This window comes from Entelurus aequoreus, linkage group LG12, assembly GCF_033978785.1.
Source record: "Entelurus aequoreus isolate RoL-2023_Sb linkage group LG12, RoL_Eaeq_v1.1, whole genome shotgun sequence".
Lineage (NCBI taxonomy): Eukaryota > Metazoa > Chordata > Actinopteri > Syngnathiformes > Syngnathidae > Entelurus > Entelurus aequoreus.
In genome coordinates this window covers 51,800,149-51,819,180 of record NC_084742.1, presented here as the reverse complement: position 1 = coordinate 51,819,180, position 19,032 = coordinate 51,800,149, and the positions used below count along the sequence as shown (strand labels likewise).

Below are 19,032 nucleotides of genomic sequence, written 5' to 3'. Positions count from 1 at the left end.
GACGGACTACTCCGGACAAGGCGTGCAGGTAAAAACATGATTTATTCCTCAAGAAATCAAAGGAGTACAAAAACAGAAAGCGAGCCGACAGAACAACGTGCCTGATCACACTCAAAGCTAAACTAACACTTAGCATAGACTATGGACAAGGAAAACTTACGTTGACAGGTGCATACACCAAACAATGTCGCCAGACTGAGCGTGGCGAGCAAGGTGAATAAATAGCTCTCTAATTAGTGGTCGACAGTAGCTGAGCGTGGGACCACTGACTAGAGGCAGGTGAACCCAATTAATTCCCATGGTGACCAAAATAAACCCAGGAGTGCACACAACAGGAACTACGGAAGTTCAAAACTAACAGAACAAAACTAACCAAAACATGATCCGGACCACGGATCATGACAATTTTGTTCTTATCTGTACTGTAAAGTTCAAATTTGAATGACAATAAAAGGAAGTCTAAGTGTAAGTCTAAGTCTATAACAATCTACAAGGTTTATACAGTTCGATTGTCTTTCTTACCCTCCAATTATCTGCTTTCTTTTGTATTTCAAGTTATCATTACAAATATGTATTTTTGCATTTGAAACAATTGTATTGTTGATAATAGAGGTAATTATTGTTATTATTCATTATCAATAGTGATTTTTCTATTGGTATTTGTGTTGCTCCATTTTTAGTGTAATAATGCTCATTGTCATTTCTGTGTTATTATTATTTACTTCACTGACTACTTCTTTGCTATCACTTTTACTATCATATTTGTACATGTCGTCTTTGCTGATGGTGTTATGTTGTTGTTGTTATTGTTGTTGTCTTCCTTTTTTCTCTCTTTCTATCCCCTCCTGCTCCGATCCGGCTGCTCCAAATATTAATATAAATCCATTTAATAAGGTCAAATACAAATAAAGCAACAAGAGAAGTATCCGCCACTTCTCTTTTGTAAAGTAAATATGTACATCAAATATGGGCATCAACAATATGATTTGCCTGAGTAGCTGGACAGGACAAAAAAAAGAGGTGAAAATCGCATTAAAAGAGTGTGTAGTGTAAATTGGTTGTAATTTATTTTTATTTGTTATATCTGGATATGTGTGTGTATGTTGAATTTCTGGAAATATATGTATGAAATATTATTTAAAATAGATTGTAAGTTATTAGTAAAATACCATTCATATCCTTAGGGTGGCAGTAACGCATTAACTCAGTTTGCAAACCACCGTAAAATACAAGAGAAGAAGAAGACTGCCCTTTTGCGCATGCGCTAAAGTCATTTTCAAACGGAACGGCGGTTACTTCCCTCGTCGCCAGAAAACAAATCTAAATATACTATAACTTTTTCTGTTGGCAGAATACTACAAGATACTCAAACAATGACTAGCACGTTGAAAGGAATTACTCTTAAAGGAAGTGTCGAGGTTGTGGCTGACTTCTTTTGTAAGTATTTAAACTGAATGTACGCCGTAACTCGTGTAAAAAAATGTTGCTAAGTTAGCATACTTCTATGTAGCAGTAGTGATAATTATGTGTTATTTTTGTTTTTCTCCTTGGTTAGAAAACTAAAATAATGCTATTTAGTAACAGTAGAAAAGAGCATTATACACGAATACAAACAGACGGAGTAGATATCGAAAGGGTAAAAGAAACTCGATTTTTGGGAGTAGTAATAAATGATGAAATGAATTGGAAATCTCATATATAAAATATAAAACATAAAGTGCCAAGAAACATTTCAATAATGAATAAAGCAAAACATGTTCTACACCAAAAATCACTTCATATTCTCTACTGCTCGCTACACAGCAAAAACTAAAATGTAAGTAAGATTAAATATCTCAAATAAGGGTGATATTTGCTTATTTTCTGTCTAATAAGATAATTATTCTCACTAAGCAGATTTTATGTTAGTGTTGTACTTGTTTTAAGTGTTTTGGTCCTAAATGATCTCAGTAAGATATTACAGCTTGTTGCTGAGATTTGATGGCCTATATTGAGTGAAACATGCTTGAAACGAGAATAGAAACTGATGCAAAGCTGTGTCATCAACACTCACAAGTATAAAACTACTTTTTTAAAGTAATCATTTCTTATTTCAAGCATGAAAAAAATAAAAACATGACTTTGACACAATTGTGTCTCATAATTAAAAGAGATGACAGCCAAATGGACTTTGCTGTTTTATTTTCAATGAAACAATAGAAAGGATGTACTCATATAGTAGTACAGTTGGCACAGTACAGTAAACTGACAGTTAATATTTAAACATTTAACATGTGACATTTCTAACAATTTTGAACAGAAATAGTTAATGCACATTCAGGTAAATTCCTCAAAATTACAATTTAATAAAATTTGGCCGGGGGCAGGGCTGTGTATATGCACGCTAATTGACTGAAAGAGCACGCACTTGGCGCGATGATGTCATGTTGTCGATGGAAAAACGCATTTTTTAAACCATACGATTTGCCTGAGTGGCTAGGAGACCCCGAGAGTAACAAGCGTTTGCCTTGTTGCCTTTCCATTAAGAACAATAAATTAGTTTTTAGTATAAGTTTGCTGGTTTCAAGAAATGTAATGCCGAGCGCATATCATGATGTTAAGATAATGGCACTAGCATTTACTTAATTGAAGAATATTTTTCAACATATTGAGCAAAAAGGTCTCTCTTTTTTTCTACCAAGAAAAGTGCACTTGTTATTAGTGAGAATATACTTATTTTAAGGTATTTTTTGCTTCATTGAGGTTAGCTAATTTTACTTGTTTTGGAAAGTCTTGACAAGCCACATTTTCTTGTTCTATTGGCAGATAATTTTGCTTAGTTCAAGTAAAATACCCCTCATTTTTGTGTTATTTTTTCTTGTTTTTGAACATTGACTTTTTGCAGTGTAGTGTTTCCATATCTGAGTTATTGTGCAGAAATATGGGGAAACAACTACAAATGTGTTGTAACTGTGTTACAAAAAAGACCAGTCAGAATAATACATAATGTTGGATATAGAGAACATACAAACCCTTTATTTATTGAGTCAAAAATATTGAAGTTCAATGATTTGGTAAAATTGCAAACAGCTAAAAATGATGTACAAAGCAAATTACAACCTGCTACCCAAGAATGTACAACAATTATTCTCAACTAAAGAGGAGAAATATAAGCTTAGAGGAAAATGTAATTTAAAACATTTGTACGCACGTACAATACTAAAAACCTTTAGCATATCAGTATGTGGAATTAAATTATGGAATGGATTAAGAAAAGAAGTTAAACAATGTACAGATATGATCCAGTTTAAGAGGTTGTTCAAATTAATAATGCTTACAAAGTACAAAGAAGAAGAATAAAGCAAAACACCTTCAACCTTATTGAAAATGGGATATTCTTCATCTCAGTATGTTTATCATGACTGACTTAATTATATATTACAAGAACGGCTGTATTAATCATTCACTGATGTCATTGTGCCATAAAAAGAAGTCAGTAAATGAACGTACCGTATTTTTCGGACTATAAGTCGCAGTTTTTTTTCATAGTTTGGCCGGGGGTGCGACTCAATGTGTGAAATTATTAACACATTACCGTAAAATATCAAATAATATTATTTACTTCATTCACGTAAGAGACTAGACGTATAAGATTTCATGGGATTTAGCGATTAGGAGTGAACGTATAGCATGTTCTATATGTTATAGTTACTTGAATGACTCTTACCATAATATGTTACGTTAACATACCAGGCACGTTCTCAGCTGGTTATTTATGCGTCATATAACGTACACTTATTCAGCCTGTTGTTCACTATTCTTTATTTATTTTAAATTGCCTTTCAAATGTCTATTCTTGGTGTTGGGTTTTATCAAATAAATTTCCCCCAAAAATGTGACTTATACTCCAGTGCGACTTATATATGTTTTTTTCCTTCTTTATTATGCATTTTCGGCCGGTGCGACTTATACTCCTGAGCGACTTATAGTCCGAAAAATACGGTATGTATTTGTAAACACTCTGAAGTGGGAAAGGGGTAGGATTAAATAAGCTTTGCTTCTTCTTACTCCTTTTCGGACATGATGTATAGAGAAATTATATGGAATTGTGTGATGTATTCTGCTGTAAGTGTGTTCATGTTCGAAATAAACTAAAGAAAGAAGAAAAGAACAAATAAACACGAGGCCATACAATTATTTTGTTTAACTTACCGGGCCTGCATGTAACATTAAACCGTGAAGAAAGACAAATGACTGACCTAAGTAAAGACAAAATGGCTGGCTGCTTGTATGGTTTAGCTATATTACATGTAACTTAATTAATTGTAACAATCGCAGTGGTTGTTCTGCAGCTTTTGGCATCAACAGCATCTTGTACCAGCGGGGCATCTACCCTCCAGAGTCCTTCACCAGAGTCAGCCAGTACGACATGAACCTCCAAGTCACCGACGATCCCAAGCTGAAGGACTATCTCAACAGCGTGGTGTCTCAGCTGAAAGGTGAGTTTTCAGTCATCTGCTCAATGCTTGTCGGTTATTAACGACTAGTAACTTATTCTATATAGATATACATTCAAGATTGGTATTTTTATTTACACATACAGGGGCGTGTGCACATCCCCTGCCCCTCACATTGATCACAAAAACAGTACAGAAAGAATATGTTGGAGCTAAATGTGAATGACAGCATGGTGTAAAATAAATAAAAAATACATGTAAATATAAATATATGTATAATATATGTGTGTGTGTGTGTGTGTGTATATATATATAATGTTTTCAGTTATTTCACCTTTTTTTGTTAAGTACATAACTCCACATGTGTTCATTCATAGTTTTTATGCCTTCAAGAAAACGCATTGAATAAGACGGTGTGTCCCAACTTTTGGCCTGTACTGTATGTATGTATGTGAAGTGAAGTGAATTGTATTTATATAGCGCTTTTCTCTAGTGACTCAAAGCGCTTTACATAGTGAAAACCCAATATCTAAGTTACATTTAAACCAGTGTGGGTGGCACTGAGAGCAGGTGGGTAAAGTGTCTTGCCCAAGGACACAACGGCAGTGACTAGGATGGCGGAAGCGGGAATCGAACCTGCAACCCTCAGGTTGATGGCACGGCCACTCTACCAACCGAGCTATACCGCCCCACGCCCCATGTGTATATATATATATATATATATCCATCCATCCATCCATTTTCTACCGCTTGTCCCTTTTTGGGGTCTCGGGGGGTCGCTGGAGCCTATCTCAACTGCGGTAGGCGGGGTACACCCTGGACAAGTCGCCACCTCATCACAGGGCATATATATATATAGAGATATATGATATATAGATTATAGATACAAACCCTGTTTCCATATGAGTTGGGAAATTGTGTTAGATGTAAATATAAACGGATGGCGTCATATAAACAGTGTTGGGTTAGTTACTGAAAACCAGTAACTAGTTACAGTTACTAGTTACTTTTACCCAAAAGTAACTCAGTTACTAACTCAGTTACTTACACCAAAAAGTAATGCATTACTGTGAAAAGTAACTAGTTACTTATTTTTTTCTTCTTCTTTTTTTAAAGCTCCCATTAATGCCCTTTTAGCCTTCATTTCAGTACTGTTATTACACTGGAGAATAATACAATCTGTTGATCAACTTGACATGCATTTGCATCACTGAACTCTGCTAAGCAATGTGGTCTACATACAACACACAAAGACAAAGATATGTTTCAAAGGGCCAACTTATTTCAGGCCAGAACAAATTGACAAAACTTTTTTAAATACTTATGCATGTTATGTTGCAGCTAACAAACAGCATAATAACAACATAGCTGTAAACCAAATAAGTACCGTACTTTAACTTTTTTTTTACATACCAAAGCCTAACCAGGCGTTTTTTCTCTTAAGGAATTCTGAAATAAAATCATGTCAGAAGCCCAGAACACTCTACACATTTCCCCAGTTTTAGTTTAGAGATAAGGAAATATTGGCCTGGCCCACTAGGATCCCTCTTATGTTTGTGAACTTTATATTCTATACATTTAGAGTGATGTGATAATCAAACACTCTAGAAGTCTAGAATGAAAGATTATATAAGAGAATTGACAGAGTGTGTGATCTATAATTCATAATAACATTGATTTTGATTCAATATTATGTTTTGAGCAATGACAGTTTGAAATAAAAAAAAACAGCTTTGTTTTATTAGTCAACATTGCAACTTTTTCTAAATTACATTTCACCTTTAAGCTTTTTCATTTCACTCTTGTTATGTTTTTGTTTATTTTAATAGTATTTTTAGAATGTGCTGTGGGCCGCAAATGGCCTCCGGGGCACACTTTTGACACCCCTGCAATAGATAATACAAAATTAAATCTGATAAATCTATCGATAAAAAGCTGAGCCTGGCGACGCATGCGCGTTAACAACTCTCTCGCTCTCTCTGTCTCCGCCCCTCCCTCACGAATGCTACTGCGCGCAGTACTCCCCTCCCTCCCTTCCCACACTCAGACACACACACAGCGCGCCTCCTCCGTGTGACACAAGAGATTCAGAAGAACGACACTGCAGCGCTGCCACAAAACACACTCAGATCTTGTTTCTAGCCGATACTACATATAAATAAATGATAAATGGGTTGTACTTGTATAGCGCTTTTCTACCTTCAAGGTACTCAAAGCGCTTTGACAGTATTTCCACATTCACCCATTCACACACACATTCACACACTGATGGAGGGAGCTGCCATGCAAGGCGCTAACCAGCACCCATCAGGGACAAAGGGTGAAGTGTCTTGCCCAAGGACACAACAGACGTGACTAGGATGGCAGAAGGCGGGGATTGAACCCCAGTAACCAGCAACCCTCCGATTGCTGGCACGGCCACTCTACCAACTTCGCCACGCTGTCACAAAAAGTAACGTAAAATAACGCAGTAACGCATCATGTAGTAACGGTAACTGAGTTACTGAATATAAAAAATAACGCATTAGATTACTGGTTACCGCCAAAACTAACGGCGTTACAGTAACGCGTTACTTTGTAAAGCGTTAGTCCCAACAGTGCATATAAGTCAAGACAGAATGATATGTTGTTTACTATCGTTACAGCATGGCTACTGGACTGCACCGTACAGAAGCTGGTGTTGGTGATCACTTGTCTGGAAACCAACGAGGTGCTGGAAAGGTGGCAGTTCGACATAGAGTGCGACAAGTCAGCGAAGGAGTGCAGGTGAATGCCATCAAATACATTTTGATTAAGGATGTCCGATAATGGCTTTTTGCCGATATCCGATATTCCTATATTGTCCAACTCTTTAATTACAGATACCGATATCAACCGATACCGATATATACAGTCGTGAAATTAACACATTATTATGCCTAATTTGGACAACCAGGTATGGTGAAGATAAGGTCATTTTTTTAAAATATGATAAATAAATTAAAAACATTTTCTTGAATAAAAAAGAAAGTAAAACAATATAAAAACAGTTACATAGAAACTAGTAATTAATGAAAATGAGTAAAATGAACTGTTAAAGGTTAGTACTATTAGTGGACCAGCAGCACGCACAATCATGTGTGCTTACGGACTGTATCCCTTGCAGACTGTATTGATATATATTGATATATAATGTAGGAACCAGAATATTAATAACAGAAATAAACAACCCTTTTGTGTGAATGAGTGTAAATGGGGAGGGAGTTTTTTTGGGTTGGTGCATTAATTGTAAGTGTATCTTGTGTTTTTTATGTTGATTTAATTAAAAAAACGATACTGATAATAAAAAAAACGATACCGATATTACATTTTAAAGCATTTATCGGCCGATAACATCGGCAGGCCAATATAATCGGACATCTCTAATTTTGATACATCGGAAGCAGCCCATCAATCTATGCTGAATCAATCGTCAATTAGCTGCTCCTAGAAACAATGCATAGTTGCACATTAACGGAGGCTAAGGATGAGATTGGCATTCAGAAAATGTCAAGCTTCTGTAGTTCCCCGTCTGGCAATCCCCACCGCCGTTCTGTTGCGGCTCCGTCGTGCAGCGCGCAGACTAGAGATGCGCGGATAGGCAATTATTTCATCCGCAACCGCATCACAAAAGTCGTCATCCACCCGCCATCCACCCGAACTAACATTTTATCAAAACCACAACCGCTCGCCACCCACCCGTTGTTATATATCTAATATAGACTATGCAAGGCATTAGTGAGGTTAGAAAGCTTTTGCCTTTTAAAGAAAGGAGACTGATCCAATGCAGCAGAGACATATCTCTTGGCCACGCATTAGAAGCTAAGAGATATTAATGCGTGATAATATTATTTATCATTATTATAATATTATTGTCATTTCCATTAAGAAAGTGTTGACTATTATTGTTATTTTTTTTACCTGGTCTTTATTATTCCCTTTTTTAGTTTGTTGCGTACCACGTTTGCTGCCGGCGTTGCCAACTTTTTATTTTTTTCTTCTTCTCCTGTTGTGTTGTGGTGTGCTGTGTCACGCCAAATTTGTTCCCCCTACAAAAACCTCCCCCCCCCCCATTTACTTCCGTGGTCATGTTTCCTCTTACGTCATTGACAGCGATCGATAGCATTTCGGCTGCTGGAATCTGAAGAAATTGATTATTGTTTTTTTTTTGTACAGGCGCGAAACAGGACAGTCGCGTGCCGGTTAAGGACCCCCGGCAACTTTGTGATTTTATTGGACGCAGCCCCGGAAGTAAATGGGGGGGGAAGGTTTTTGTGTCCGCAAACCGCGCATCTCTAACGCAGACTTTTACAAGATCTTGCCAATCTATGTGTAATCACGTGGTAAGGGAAGTTGTACTAAAGCAAACCACAAAGAGTTTATTCTGTCTTTAATGAAGTGGGTCCTGCCAGTAATAACAGGTGCTGAGCGGCAATACTGACGATAGTTTAGTCTTCATAAACCACTTTATTATTTGCAGCCAGCAACAACACAACAGTAACATCCCTGGCGAGCGTGTCACAACTAGGGATGATACTCGAAACCGGTTTTCCCGGTTGTTTGATAAGAAAAGAACCGAGTCCTCGGACTCAAATCCCTTTTTGAGAACCGGTACCCGTTATCGAGACCACTATAGTAAAGGAAAAGAGTTGATTCTTTATTCGAATCCCGTCCCGACCAGAAATGCTCCGTGGGACATCACAAGAATTGACGTCACATAGCTCAATCATTAGGCGCAGATACCGAAAGCAGGAAAACAATGGACGGGAAAAAGTGCTCCAAGGTGTAATAAAGTTCAAAACAAAAGCTATCATCCATCGAATAACTTTACTGAGAGATTTTAGCAGGGTAAAACACATGACGAACACTTTTACGACCAACCGGAAACATAGCAACCAGGCTAACAACGCACCTCCTTTACGGCAGCTGTCGCAACGTTCTTAAAACAACCGCAGCACATACATATATATACAACATATCTCCCTTTTTTAACTTTTGTTTTTCTTTCCTTGTAAACAAAACGAAATCACACTGTAGATGTGTTGTCTGTCTAATTATAAATAATGCAGACGAGGCGTGTTGGCTGAGTTCTTGACGTTTACTTTCACAGCGTGGCAACATGCAACACTTTTCGGGGCTACCGCGCATGCTCGTAACTCCCGTTGCATGCTGGGTAGTGTAGTTGTTATATTCTCTCGCTCATAACATTTTTCCCCCCTATAAAGAAATAATGTTAACTCAATAAAGTGTATTTCTTTTTTTAGCTTTAACTTTTCATTTTTTAGCATTGTAACCACATTTGCAAAGAACTTTTCTCTTCATAGAATTTTCTATCAATAAAGAAATAAAGTGCAAAAATGTCAAAGCATCATAACAAACAGTTATGTCAAATAGCAGCAGAAGTGCACTTTTTGGAGAGCTGTATTATTTTCAGTTTTGTGCCCAAGGGACTGATTTTATTTAACACTATATTATTATTTATACACCTATAGTGATCACAGAGACAGGTTGTTTTTGTGTTACTGTATGTATTTGTTTCTCTGAAAAATCCCACTTAATATACTTTGGGTAACAACAGTCAATATTTATTTATTTTATTTTATTTTTTTAGGTGGGTAACAGTCAATATTTATTTATTTATTAGATTTTATTTTTTTATTATATAATAAAAGTGAGCTTTTGTTAAACCAAATATTGTGTGTTTTTCTCCATATACAACAACCTATCTGGACTCGATAAGAGAATCGATAAGGAATCGGTTCGATAAGAGGATTCGATAATAGGCTCGAACTCGATAATTCCTTATCAAACATCATCCCTAGTCACAACAACCACTCCCCTGCTTTTCCGGCCCTTGTATCAGCTGATGATATTTACACAGGCCCACATATAGCTGCCCAGGATATGCCTGTACATAATTTTTACATTTTGGGCCTCCATAATCAGCATGTCTTAATCAATTTGTGTCAACAAGATGAAATGACCGTACTTTCCGGACGATAGGGCGCACCGGATTATAAGGCGCACTGCCGATGAATGGTCTATTTTTTATCTTTTTTCCTATAAAAGGCGCACCGGATTATAGGGCGTATTAAAGGAGTCATTTAATTTTTTTTTTTTTTCTAAATGGAAAACACTTCCTTGGGGTCTACATAACATGTAATGGTGGTCCTGTGGTCAAAATGTTGCATAGATTATGTTTTACAGATCATCTTCAAGCCGCTTTCTGACAGTCGCTTCCGGATGCGCCGTTTTGTGGGCGGCCTTATTTACGTGGCTCACCTTCGGCAGCGTCTTCTCCCCGTCATCTTTGTTGTAGCGGTGTAGCGTGCAAGGACGGGAGTGGAAGAAGTGTCAAAAGAGGGAGCTAAGTGTTTTAATGACATTCAGACTTTACTTAAATCAAGATGACGGGGAGAAACAGAAACAGAAAGCGGCTAGAAGATGGTCTGTAAAACATAATCTATGCAACATTTTGACCACAGGACCACCATTACATGTTATGTAGACCACAAGGAAGTGTTTTACATTTAGAAGAAAAGAAAAAAATATGACCTAAGGGTTTAACGCAGTGGTTCTCAAACTTTTTTTGTCACCCCCCACTTTGGACAAGGGAGAGTTTTCAAGCCCTCTCTGCCCCCATCGCCCCAACAGAACGCTAATGCCAAGCTTAACATTTTCAAATTTATCGAACATCAAGTAACATCAAGTTTTATACAATCAAACTCAATAACATAAAATAAAATCAAGTTCAATAATAAATAAAATAACTGTGCAGCTGTGGTATAACTTGCATCAAGTTCAATATCAAATAAAATAACTTGCATCAATTCAATAATAAATAAAACAAAAGTGTTATAACTTGCATCAAGTTCAATAATAAATCAAAAAAAGTGTTATAACTTGCATCAAGTTCAATAATAAATCAAAAAAAGTGTTATAACTTGCATCAAGTTCAATAATACATCAAATAAAAGTGTTATAACTTGCATCAAGTTCAATAATAAATCAAATAACTTGCATCAAGTTCAATAATAAATAAAACAAAAGTGTTATAACTTGCATCAAGTTCAATAATAAATAAAACAAAAGTGTTATAACTTGCATCAAGTTCAATAATAAATAAAACAAAAGTGTTATAACTTGCATCAAGTTCAATAATAAATCAAAAAAAGTGTTATAACTTGCATCAAGTTCAATAATAAAACAAATAAAAGTGTTATAACTTGCATCAAGTCCAATAATAAATCTAATAACTTGCATCAAGTTCAATAATAAATGAAAATAAATGTGCCACTTTGCAATCTTTGCCAAAAAAAGGAGGACAGGGCAAGTGAACATGAGTTTTACAGTACTCCAGCATTAGTGGCTGCAATGAGCCTGTTTTACACTGCACAGCTTTTCAAATCGGGCTGCAGGCTTGACACTGCCACTGTTAAAACCTCATTGAATTCGGGGCTGAGCTGCCTTGACGCGAGTGTTTCCCGGTGAATGACACATTGTGTTCAATGCGCATTTGGCGCAACCCACTTTATTAGAGCCTGCAGCCCGTTTCTTGACTTTGCCATGCGCGCCATCAGAGCAAAAGCCCACACAGTTTTCCCATTTAAGGTCGTGTTCTTTGAGGAAACTGTCTATTATCTTGAACAGCTCATCAGCAGTGGCTCTATTTTTTATGTATTTGCAAAACAGCAAATCCTCGCACAGTGACTCGCCATTCACAAAGCTTCCGCTTAGCCCCGCCCCCATTAGTTACTGTTGCTGTCTGTCAAACTTTCGCTCCTACCTAGAAATGTAAAGCATACAGGAAAAATAAGTAATTTACATTTATCTATATAGCGGATTTCACAGACAGAATCACAAAGTGATTTCCAGTGTGTATAGAAAATGAAAGCATAGTAAAAAAAAAAATCTAAGAATATAATAATAAAAAATTAAAAAAAATAAAAGTGAAATTTCCTCCCGTTCCTCGCGCCCCACCTGTCATGTCTCTATTCCCCACACTTTGAGAAACGCTGGTGTAACGGTACACAAAAATTTCGGTTCGGTACGTACCTCGGTTTAGAGGTCACGGTTCGGTTCATTTTCGGTACAGTAAGAAAACAACAAAATATGCTGTAAATGTTTTGGTTATTTATTTACCAAATTTGTAAACAATGGCTTTATTCTTTTAACGTTGGGAACACTATAATAATCCTGTCCAAAAATAGAAATAGCTCTGTGTGTGTTCCAATTCAATTATTTAGTGTCTCTGGATCTTGTTTAAATCCCAGCTCAGATAATACAGTTCTTGGAGAAAGGTTTTGGAGCGTAAAGCAGTACAGTCCATGTGCTGCGGTTAAGGGTGAAAATGTGTAGAGGGTTGGCTCGAGAGCCTCCTACCAGCCCAGACAGAACAGGTGGTGGGGTTCCTGGCTGGAATCTCCCAAGAACGGTCCTTGGACTAGATGCTTTTTTTCCTTAGCTCGCCATCGTAAAGAGAAGCCTGGCCTGTGTAAGAACCAGGACCATCCTTTTAAATTTAATGTGTACACAAATCAAATATATTCATTAAATAACACTAATTGCATTATAAAGTATTCAGAACAGGTTCTATTTTTTTCCTCAATATTGTACAATATAAATCAACATACATGTCAGAATCAAAATATGCATTAAAGTGCTAAAATAACCATTAGCAGCATAAATATGACCTATACAATTCGGTCAGTGCACTAAATGTGCTTATTATCAAACACATTCAAAAGTACATTCAATACACAATAGTTATCATTGGTTCAAGTCATAGACCTTGTATATGGACGATTGAGAAATATGCCACAAAGACTGTTGTAATGAAACAATGGAAGAAAGACTAATATATTTTCATAAACATGGACTCACCAACTTCGCTTCTACAGTCACACACAGCTTATTAACAAAAAATCCGGCGCTGGTAGTCGGCTGTATAAAGTTAACAAATAGGCATTTAGTTTAGAATCCCGTCAGCACAATATTTCGGGTGAAAACGAGATAAAAAACCTACCTCGAGCAGAAATACAATCTGTCTCCCATCACGTCCTGTCTACTGGCCACTTCCTGCTACCGGCTTATAAGCACAGCTGATTGGACCGCGGCGGTCACGTGACTAGGGAGAGCTGCGCACTCTCCTTAGTCACGTGACAAAGAGTAATGGAAAGATCCTAATAGTCTCCGCAAAAGTATGTATTTGACACCTGCATTACACCGTTATGTTGTGCATTGTTTACACAACGTGCAGTGCGCTACTTAATATGTTCGTGTGGAAACTCGTTCGGTACACCTCCGAACCGAACCGAATCCCCCGTACCGAAGTGGTTCAATACAAGTACCGTATTTTCCGCACCATAAGCCGCCCCGTGTTGTAAGCCGCACCTTCAATGAATGGCATATTTCAAAACTTTGTTTACCTATTAGCCGCCCTGTGTTATTAGCCGCACCTACGCTACGCTAAAGGGAATGTCAAAAAAACAGTCAGATAGGTCAGTCAAACTTTAATAATATATCACAAACCAGCGTTCTAACAACTCTGTTCACTCCCAAAATGTAATGTGCAAATGTGCAATCACAAAAATAGTGCAGAGCAATAGCAACATCAATAACTCAACGTTGCTCATACGTTAGTGTCACACAACACACAAAATAAACATTTAAAGCTCACTTTCTGAAGTTATTACTCATCCACAAATCCCTCGAATTATTCTTCTTCGGTGTGCTTCACTTGTTTTTTGACACCATCTATGATCATAGATCAACAGGGACGGAGCTGCGTGAAAAAAGTCACCCGGTCTCTTCGCTCATTTTTTCTTCATCCATCCATCCCTTCGAGTTAGCTTTTATGATGACGCCGGCTGGAAAGTTCTCTTTTGGCAAGGTCTTCCTTTTGAATATCACCGTGGGTGGAAGTTTCTGGCCGTTACCATGGCAAGCTAGAACCACAGTAGGACGACTTCTCATTCCCTGTGGTGCGAATATTCACCGTACGTGTTCCCGTTGTATCCACAGTGCGGTTCACATGAATATCAAAAGTCAGTGGAACCTTGTACGCGTGTCTCTTAGTAGGAGACATTTTGTGGTTTTTACAGAAACACACAAATGAAATGAAACGTAATATCCGCGCGCTTCTTCTTCTACGGGGGCGGATGCTCACCTTGGCGGTTGCTTACAATAGAAGAAGAAGCGCTTCCTCTTTTACGGGGAAAAAAGATGGCGGCTGTTTACCGTAGTTGCGAGACCTAAACTTTATGAAAATAAATATTAATATTAATCCATATATAAGGCGCACCGGGTTATTAGCCGCACTGTCAGATTTTGAGAAAAATTGTGGTTTTTAGGTGCGGCTTATGGTGCGGAAAATACGGTACACGTACCGTTACACCCTTAATATGACCCCTTTAATGCGCAAAATAGACCCGAGTAGACCCGCTCATCGGCAGTGCACCTTATAATCCGGTGCGCCCTATGGTCCGGAAAATACGGTACCGCCATAAGTGATTTTCAATGGTGATTTATGACCCTGCATTTAAACTTGTCGTTTTCCAGTGCCCCCCGGGAGAAGTCCATTAAGGCGATCCAGAATGACATCCGCTCAGTACTCAGACAGATAACTGCCACGGTAACGTTCCTGCCGCTGCTGGAGACACCATGTAAGTAACCTTATATCAGCTCTACAGATTTACTTTATGGGATACCATCAATTTTCTACCGCTTGTCCCTCTCGGAGTCGCAGTGATGGCTGGAGCCTATCCTTCTCTTGTTGCCTTATATGTATTCGACTTTATTAAGTGTTTGGATATATACTAATACAAACCCCGTTTCCATATGAGTTGGGAAATTGTGTTAGATGTAAATATAAACCGACTACAATGATTTGCAAATCCTTTTCAACCCATATTCAATTTAATGCACTACAAAGACAAGATATTTGATGTTCAAACTGATAAACTTTATTTATTTTTTTGCAAATAATACTTAACTTAGAATTTCATGGCTGCAACACGTGCCAAAGTAGTTGGGAAAGGGCATGTTCACCACTGTGTTACATGGCCTTTCCTTTTAACAACACTCAGTAAACGTTTGGGAACTGAGGAGAAACATTTTTGAAGCTTCTCAGGTGGAATTCTTTCCCATTCTTGCTTGATGTACAGCTTAAGTTGTTCAACAGTCCGGGGGTCTCCGTTGTGGTATTTTAGGCTTCATAATGCGCCACACATTTTCAATGGGAGACAGGTCTGGACTACAGGCAGGCCAGTCTAGTACCCGCACTCTTTTACTATGAAGCCACGTTGATGTAACACGCGGCTTGGCATTGTCTTGCTGAAATAAGCAGGGGCGTCCATGGTAACGTTGCTTGGATGGCAACATATGTTGCTCCAAAACCTGTATGTACCTTTCAGCATTAATGGCGCCTTCACAGATGTGTAAGTTACCCATGTCTTGGGCACTAATACACCCCCACACCATCACAGATGCTGGTCCGGAGGACACGACGTCCACAGTTTCCAAAAACAATTTGAAATGTGGACTCGTCAGACCACAGAACACTTTTCCACTTTGTATCAGTCCATCTTAGATGAGCTCAGGCCCAGAGAAGCCGACGGCGTTTCTGGGTGTTGTTGATAAACGGATTTTCGCCTTGCATAGGAGAGTTTTAACTTGCACTTACAGATGTAGCGACCAACTGTAGTTACTGACAGTGGGTTTCTGAAGTGTTCCTGAGCCCATGTGGTGATATCCTTTACACACTGATGTCGCTTGTTGATGCAGTACAGCCTGAGGGATCGAAGGTCACGGGCTTAGCTGCTTACGTGCAGTGATTTCTCCAGATTCTCTGAACCCTTTGATGATATTACGGAGCGTAGATTGTGAAATCCCTAAATTCCTTGCAATAGCTGGTTGAGAAATGTTTTTCTTAAACTGTTCAACAATTTGTTCACGCATTTGTTGACAAAGTGGTGACCCTCGCCCCATCCTTGTTTGTGAATGACTGAGCATTTCATGGAATCTACTTTTATACCCAATCATGGCACCCACCTGTTCAATTTGCCAGTTCACCTGTGGGATGTTCCAAATAAGTGTTTGATGAGCATTCCTGAACTTTATCAGTATTTATTGCCACCTTTCCCAACTTCTTTATCACGTGTTGCTGGCATCAAATTCTAAAGTTAATGATTATTTGCAAAAAAAAATGTTTATCTGTTTGAACATCAAATATGTTGTCTTTGTAGCATATTCAACTGAATATGGGTTGAAAATGATTTGCAAATCATTGTATTCCGTTTATATTTACATCTAACACAATTTCCCAACTCATATGGAAACGGGGTTTGTATACTAATAGATAAAACCCTGCCACTAGCCACATTCTTTTAACTCATTGTGCCCCCGAGTCAAAAACGTTGTAGTTTCAGCGGTGGGATATAAACAACCGGCATATTTATGCTGCCTGTCGTGCAATAAAAACTTAATAAAAAGCAGGAGTTTCTTCAATACCCACAGGTGGCTTCAACCTCCTGGTCTACACCGACAAAGACCTGGAGATTCCGGAGAAGTGGGAGGAGTCCAGCCCGCACATCATCAGCCAATCAGAGGAGGTGCGTCTGCGCTCATTCACCACGTCAATCCACAAGGTGACCAGTATGGTGGCTTACAAGAAGACCGACTCCTTGTAAACAAACACACTCGTTCATACTGACTCTTACGTTACGTCACATGACCCACGACATCCACAGACTCGTCTTTAGGGACGTCAACAATTGCCACCAGACATGGTGCAGATTTGGAATTTACCAAGAAAAGATGTGGAAAAAAAATGTTTGATTTTCATATTTCATGTTTATTTGAACAGTGAGGGGGGGTGGCAATGTCACACAAGGTTTTTGTAACGCCTGACTGTTCATATGTGTATATATGTATATATAAAACAGGGGTTTCCCACCTTTGACAGATGGCGACATCTACCACAAAACATGGCTATATCTTCTTGATAGTAACTGCGTTTCCCTCCTCTAAAAGATTAGCTGACACGTCGTAAAATGTTTTCCAATATATTGTACGGTCATTGCAATATCGTGCAATTATGTCACACAAATGCTGTTTTGTTTTGTTTGTAGAACATTGAATGACAAGTTTCTCTGCGCTCTGATTTTAAAAAGGGGTTTCTTTAGTTTTCGTGGGGTCAAGAGCTGAAAAAGTTTGGGAAACCCTAAAAAAAACAGTTTTGCGATCGGTGAGCACAGATATAAATCAACTTGCAAAAACTACTCTGTATTTTTAATAAAGTGACCATCTTCTGCTGTATAAAATGATTTTTATTTGACTATTTTCAAGACAATGCAGTAGAAAACTTGTTTTTTTCCTGTCATTTTATGAGAATAGAAAGTCTAAAAAAACTGCAAAAAAAATCTCCTTCAGTGTTAGATTAAAAAAATCTAATAAATATGCTATTAATAAATATGTAAGACAATTAGTGGAACAAATGTGTTTGACTATACTGCAGTATTTAAATATAATCTGCATCTTTTTAAATACTTGAGTTCATGATCTGTTCCCTAAAAGTCAGTTTGCTATTAAATCAAAGCCACTCGGTGCAGTTGAAAAAACCCAAAAATAGCTTGTGTAATGGATATATTTAGGTTTTGTTCACCAAGCGTTACAAAAACTGACCAATGACTCGAAGTAACATGTGCAGCAACTAAACAATATTACAGACTGCGCAGCTCCAAAAGTTCATGAAATGTTTTTTGTCACTTATTTCAGAAAGTGAAACAATACATTACGAGTATGTTTTACAAGGTTTAAAATATTTTAAGCTTTTATTTCTTGCAAGTTTGAGGTGCACACAATTCACCTTGCTTGAAGTCCACTCTGTGTACCGGTAATATGTAATAATAATAATAATTGACAAAAACATTTACCCTTTTTCACGATGTTAAAAGTTTTTGACATGTAGTGGTAGTAGTAGGAGTAGTAGTAGTATGGTCACCATGGCAACCAGGTCAATGCAACAAACATCCTAATTTTTTTCAAATAAGGCACTGGCTGGTATATAAGTTATAAAGTACTTTATGGGGTGGGACAAAATTATAGTCGTAGTTTCCGTTCTTCAGTTTTTGGGTTGATTAAAACTGTTTAAAGAATTTTTATTTATTTTTCAGAATTAAGTCTTCAAAGGGAACTGCACCTTTTTGGGGGGGAATTGTGCTTATCATTCACAATTAGAAATGTCCGATAATGGCTTTTTTGCCGATATTCCGATATTGTCCAACTCTTAATTACCGATTCCGCTATCAACCGATACCGATATATACAGTCGTGGAATTAACACATTATTATGCCTAATTTTGTTGTGATGCCCCGCTGGATGCATTAAACAATGTAACAAGGTTTTCCAAAATAAATCAACTCAAGTTATGAAAAAAAATGCCAACATGGCGCTGCCATATTTATTATTGAAGTCACAAAGTGCATTATTTTTTTTAACATGCCTCAAAACAGCAGCTTGGAATTTGTGACATGCTCTCCCTGAGGAGGTTTGGGGGGCGGGGTTGGGGTAGCGGGG

At 37.7% G+C, this 19,032-nt stretch overlaps 1 protein-coding gene across 1 annotated transcript; it reads left to right on the top strand.

Annotated features, from left to right (window-relative positions):
- The first annotated feature begins 1,244 nt into the window (after positions 1–1,244).
- mad2l1 (MAD2 mitotic arrest deficient-like 1 (yeast)) lies at positions 1,245–17,790 on the top strand. The gene is made up of 5 exons (XM_062066214.1): positions 1,245–1,437; positions 4,332–4,478; positions 7,082–7,202; positions 15,015–15,118; positions 16,971–17,790. Exons 1-5 carry the CDS (start codon positions 1,374–1,376, stop codon positions 17,141–17,143), a joined length of 609 nt encoding a protein of 202 aa, XP_061922198.1. The 5' UTR covers positions 1,245–1,373; the 3' UTR covers positions 17,144–17,790.
- The last annotated feature ends 1,242 nt before the right edge of the window (positions 17,791–19,032 follow it).

Excerpts from the sequence above, each read along its gene's own strand:
- mad2l1 (XM_062066214.1), top strand. The coding sequence starts at position 1,374 with ATGACTAGCACGTTGAAAGGAATTACTCTTAAAGGAAGTGTCGAGGTT. Across the intron at positions 4,479-7,081 it reads CGTGGTGTCTCAGCTGAAAG|CATGGCTACTGGACTGCACC; the intron begins GTGAGTTTTCAG and ends CTATCGTTACAG. Across the intron at positions 7,203-15,014 it reads AAGTCAGCGAAGGAGTGCAG|TGCCCCCCGGGAGAAGTCCA; the intron begins GTGAATGCCATC and ends GTCGTTTTCCAG.